This window comes from Colobus angolensis, unplaced genomic scaffold (genome assembly GCF_000951035.1).
Source record: "Colobus angolensis palliatus isolate OR3802 unplaced genomic scaffold, Cang.pa_1.0 Scaffold49, whole genome shotgun sequence".
NCBI lineage: Eukaryota > Metazoa > Chordata > Mammalia > Primates > Cercopithecidae > Colobus > Colobus angolensis.
In genome coordinates, this window is record NW_012118376.1 from 4,328,664 (window position 1) to 4,334,663 (window position 6,000).

The 6,000-nt window shown below is 40.8% G+C and overlaps 1 protein-coding gene across 1 annotated transcript in view; it reads right to left on the minus strand.

Moving 5' to 3' along the window:
• The window catches only part of POLK (polymerase (DNA directed) kappa), a 90,172-nt gene that overhangs the window by 30,372 nt on the left and 53,800 nt on the right, over window positions 1-6,000 (minus strand). Inside the window, exon 4 of the mRNA XM_011959237.1 lies at window positions 694-846. Within this exon, the coding sequence (XP_011814627.1) occupies window positions 694-846 (153 nt within the window). The remainder of the gene's footprint in view (window positions 1-693; window positions 847-6,000) is intronic.

Genomic DNA, 6,000 nt, shown 5'->3' on the forward strand with positions numbered 1-6,000 from the left:
AGTACCTTAAAGCAGCAGTTCCTAACCTTTTTGGCACCAGAGACTGGTTTTGTGGAAGACAATTTTTCCACGGACTGGTGGGGCGATGGTTTCGAGATGATTGAAGCATGTTACATTTATTGTGCACTTTATTCCTATTATAATTACATTGTAATACATAATGAAATAATTATACAACTCACCATGATATAGAATCAATTGCAGCCCTGAGCATGTTTTCCTGCAATTAGACAATCCCATCTGGGGGTGATGGGAGACAGTGACAGATCATCAGGCATTTGATTCTCATAATGAGTATGTAACTTGGATCCCTCACATGCGCAGTTCACAATAGGGTTTGTGCTCCTATGAGAATCCAGTGCCACAACTGATCTGACCGAGTTCGGGTATACTGCAAGTGATGGGAAGTGGTTGTAAATACGGATGAAGCTTCATTCGCTTGTCTGACGCTTACCTCTTGTTGTGAGGCCCAGTTTCTAACAGGCCATGGACCAATACCAATCTGTGAACCAGGGGCTGGAGTCCCCTGCCTTAAAGTATGTTGAAAGGATTCAGTAATTGAGTCATATATAAGGTACCCAGAAAAATACTCAGCAAACTGGTAGACCTCAATAAAGAATTCACCTTCATGAAACAGTAAAGCTTACTTGAATATGTTATAAAATTTCATTTTTGTCTTTGATCTTTACTTACCAGCATACTCACTGATCCTACAGCGATGGGTTTATCTTTCAATTCTGGATTGTCCCTCATTTCTACAGCTGCATAGAAAGCATCCATGTCAATGTGCACTATGGTATTGCTCAAATTTCGGCTCTGTTCTAATTCCACTGCAAATCTGTCAACCTTAATTTTTTAAAAAAGTTAACATACTTTTAGACAACATAATATTGAAACACCATTAACCACAACATTAATCTTAATTTATTAAGTGTCTATCAGTCTCTGTCCACACACCCATTCATCCATCCATCCATTCATCCATCCACCCATCCATTTACTTTTATGGGCGTGTATTTTGTTGTTCATGAGTGTTTATGGGTTTATATTTTATTACTGTTTATAAGTGTTTATCTATGTATATTTTATTGTTTTTTAAATTAAAATTGGTAATTGCTTTTATTTTCATAGAGACAGCCTATCCTCAAATATCATTCCCTACCAACTCTTTCATCTCTCCATACTCTCAGGCACGTAACAGGAACTTAATATTTAATGAATGAATAAGCATAATCCAACTGCTTTTATCAAATGATTCTACTGCTTTATAAATTTGGAGTTCAACTCACTATAACTAAAAGCTTCAATGTAGGTAAAATAAACAACTGCCATTTGATTCATAATAATAATGTCTTAAAAAATCAGCAAAGGAAATATACAACAAAAGATTATACCTCTTTGGCATATGATGTTTATGCTGAACAGTAAGGTACAACTGAAGATACTGAAGCATAATGTAAATGTTCCCTCTGTAGAATTGCTTTTATAATGTTAAAATTTGATGTTAATCTATACAAGTAAAATTTAAAACCCAAGCTGTAGTTTATTCTTCATGAACTTTTATATGTCAAATAAAATAGTGAAGATTCTTAATCTTTAAAGAATTTTAGTTTCTTCAGAGAAAAAGAGTTAGATTTACAAGAAAGAAATGAAAGGGGATAGACTAAACAAAGGAAGCAAGTAAGAAAAGTGATTATGTAGCAGACATACTCATTTCTAACTTCCATTTTTGTGGCCGGCCTCCACTATCAAGGCAAGAAAGGCTAAATACTCACCCAGCTTACCCTGCAGCCGGGGGTGGCTGTGTAATAGTTGTGATCTATGCAACACAGGGAAGTTACCAAGACCATTAAAGTAAAATCATAAGAGAAGAAAGCTATTAAATAAGCTGGAAAACATACAGAACATAGAACAGTACCTGGTACATGGCACATTCAACAAATGCATCTATCACTAAAAGGATCAATGGATAGCTGCATAATAAAACATCAAAAACTGAGAGAAAAACAGCCAGCAAGGAGCAACTGGGGTGATCTATGGAATGGAAATAACTTCTGTCACGTGGAGTTCCCTCTAGCAAGTTTTCTCAAAGGTGGAGAGCTATAGGTATCTATGTTTTTTCCTTCATGTTGGACTCCCGCTTTGCCTCCATTCTGCAGAACTTTTTTTATGTCCTTCCTTCTTAGTGTTATAGTGACACCAGCTGCACACCAGTCGCAGGTTAAACCTATAACTCCTCTTTTAGAAGCAATCACCCTGACTCATGTTTGTCTCCAGGAGGTACAGTGAAATCTGTAGAAGGCTTCCCCTTGTTTAGGCTACAGCTCACTGAATGACCTGGGTTGCTCTATGCCTTCCTCAGGCTGTTCCTCTGTCTACAGTGCCTTTCCGAGCTCTGTCACAAGCCTTTAAGGATCAGCTGAAATATATCTTGGTATCTTAATAGAATGTCTGTCCTCTGTGCCACAGAATTTAATATTCCTTGTTTCCCTGCTCTTGCATGGCACTTATTGTGTTAGATACTAAATTGTCAGTTCCTTCAGAAGAAAGACCTTATCTGACTTAAAATTATTTTCTCACAAGAGAGATGGGGAGGGGAGACTAGAAGGAGAAAAATTATGAATTTACAGCAGTATATTAAAGTTGGTTTAAAAAGTGAAAGCAGTACTAGTAGAAAAATCTTGAAGAAGACTAACTTCCTACAGTAAAATCCCATACATAATAAATGGAACCTTTCAACATTACTATAATTTAACATACTAATTAAAACCTACTTCTTTTAGTACCTCAATTCTGAACCAGAGAATAGCATCATGACCACATGTAAACAAATTATGGAGATTAATAAAAACAAACGTAAACTAAAAACTACTCTATTTTAATCCAGAAAATATACCTAAGATATAACAGTCAAATGAGAATAAGAAAGTGGCATCTGAAATACCGTGACATGGAATCATCTAGAAAAGAAAAAGATGATGAATAGAAAGCAAGTCAAATGGGAAAAAATTCTCCTCAGACTCACGTATTAATGCTATAAAAATGTCTTCAGCAAGCTATTCTCTTTTTTTGTGCTTAAAGCAAGAGTAGTTGCCAAAAGGAAACCTCCCCACTGCATGACTCATACATTCTACTTTCCTTTTACTATCTCTCATTAGTTACCTTTGTCTGAACTCTTCTCTTTCTACATAAACCAGATGCATGCCACTACTGCTTTTAAAAGTTTCTTCAACTGAAATCCCCATTCATATTGTCCTTTCTTCCATTTTCCAATGACTTTCAAGTTCTGATCTGAGTCTCCAACATGCACATTGTTCCTTTTGCTACCGCTCAAAACTGGTGTGTGTCACACTGGTTAAGAGTAACGGCTTTTGGGATTCCCCGGCAAGATGGTCGAATAGGAACAGTTCCTGTCTGCAGCTCCCAGTGAGACTAAGGCAGAAGGTGGGTGATTTCTGCATTTCCAACTGAGGTATTCAGCTCATCTCATTGGGACTGATTAGAAAGTGGATGCAGGCCAAGAAGGGCTAGGAGAAGCAAGGTGGGATGCTGACCCACCCAGGAAGCATGAGGGGTCTGGGAACTCCCTCCCCTAGCCAAGGGAAACCATGAGGGACTGTGCCGTTAGTGAGGGATGGTGCTATCCGGCCTAGATATTATGCTTTTCCCACTGTCTTCACAACCTGGAGACCAGGAGATTCCACTGGGTGCCTACACAACCAGGGCCCTGGGTTTCAAGCACAAAACTGGGTGGCCATTTGGGCAGACACTGAGCTAGCTGCAGGAGGTTTTTTTCATACCCCAGGGGTGCTGGAACGCCAGAGAGAAAGAACTGTTCATTCCCCAGGAAACGGGGCTGAAGCCAGGGAGCCGAGTGGTCTAGTTCAGTGGATCTCATGTCCACAGAGCCCAGCAAGCTAAGATCCACTGGCTTGAAATTCTCGCTGCTGGCACAGCAGACTGAAGTCGACCTGGGATGCTCCAGCTTGGTGAAGGGAGGAGCATCTGCCATTACTGAGGCTTGTGTAGGAGGTTTTCCCCTCACAGTGTAAACAAATCCAGCGGGAAGTTCGAACTGAGTGGAACCCACCACAGCTTGGCAAGGCCACTGTAGCCTGACTGCCTTTCTAGATTCCTCCTCTCTCGGCAGGGCATCTCTGAAAGAAAGGCAGCAACCCCAGTCAGGGGCTTATTGATAAAACTCCCATCTCCCTAGGACAGAGCACCCGGGGAAAGGGGTAGCTGTGGCGCAGTTTCAGCAGACTTAAACGTTCCTGCCTGCTGGTTCTGAAGACAGCAGCAGATTGCCCAGCACAGCACTCAAGCTCTGCTAAGGAACAGACTGCCTCCTCAAGTGGGTCCCTGATTCCAATGCCTCCTGATGGTAGGGGTCGACAGACACCTCATACAGGAGAGCGCCAGCTGGCATCTGGTGGTACCCCTCTGGGATGAAGCTTCCAGAGGAAGGAACAGGTAGCAATCTCTGCTGTTCCGCAGCCTCTGCTGGTGATACCCAGGCAAACAGGGTCTGGAGTAGACCTCCCGCAAACTCCAGCAGAACTTCAGAAGAGGGTCCTGCTAGAAGGAAAACTAAAAAACAGAAAGCAACAGCATCAACATCAACAAAGAGGATGACCATGCAAAAGCCCCATCCAAAGGTTATCAACATCGAAGACTAAAGGTGGATAAATCCACAAAGACGAGGAAAAAACAGTGCAAAAAGGCTGAAAATTCCAAAAAACAGAACACATCTTTTCCTCCAAAGGATCACAACTCCATGCCAGCAAGGGAATAAAACTGGATGGAGAATGAGTTTGACAAATTGACAGAAGTAGGCTTCAGAAGGTGGGTAATAACAAAGTCCTCCGAGCTAAAGGAGCATGTTCTAACCCAACGCAAGGAAGCTAAGAACCTTGATAAAAGGTTACAGGAACTGCTAACTAGAATAACCAGTTTTGAGAAAAACATAAATGACCTGATAGAGCTGAAAAACACAGTACAAAAACTTCGAGAAGCATATACAAGTATCAATAGCTGAACTGATAGAGCGAAAGAAAGGGTATCAGAGATTGAAGATCAATTTAATGAAATACAGTGTGAAGACAAGATTAGAGAAAAAGCATAAAAGGAACGAACAAAGTCTCCAAGAAATATGGGACTATGTGAAAAGACCAAACCTCATTTCATTGGTGTACCTGAAAGTGATGGGGAGAATGGAACGAAGTTGGAAAACGCTCTTCAGGATATTATCCAGGAGAACTTCCCCAACCTAGCAAGACAGGCCAACATTCAAATTCAGGAAATACAAAGAAAACCGCAAAGATACTCCTTGAGAAGAGCAACCCCAAGACACATAATAATCAGATTCACCAAGGTTGAAATGAAGGAAAAAATGTTAAGGGTAGGCCAGAGACAAAGGTCGGGTTACAAAGAGAAGCCCATCAGAATAACAGCAGATCTCTCTGCAGAAACCTACAAGCCACAAGAGAGTGGGGGCCAACATTCAACATTCTTAAAGAATTTTCAACCCAGAATTTCATATCCAGCCAAACTAAGCTTCATAAGTGAAGAAGAAATACAATTCTTTACAGACAAGCAAGTGCTGAGGAATTTTGTCACAACCAGGCCTGCCTTACAACAGCTCCTGAAGGAAGCACTAAATATGGAAAGGAAAAACTGGTACCAGTCACTGCAAAAGCATACCAAAATGTAAAGACCACTGACACTTGAAGAACCTGTATCAACTAATGGGCAAAATAACCAGCTAGCATCATAATGACAGGATCAAAATAAATGCCCCAATTAAAAGACACAGACTGGCAAATTGGATAAAGAGTCAAGACCCATCAGTGTGCTCTATTCAGGAGACCCATCCCACGTGCAAAGGCACACATAGGCTCAAAATAAAGAGATGGAGGAAGATTTACCAAGGAAGAAGAAGAAGAGGAGGAAGAGGAAGAGGAAGAGGAAGAGGAAGAGAAGAAGAAGAAGAAGAAGAAG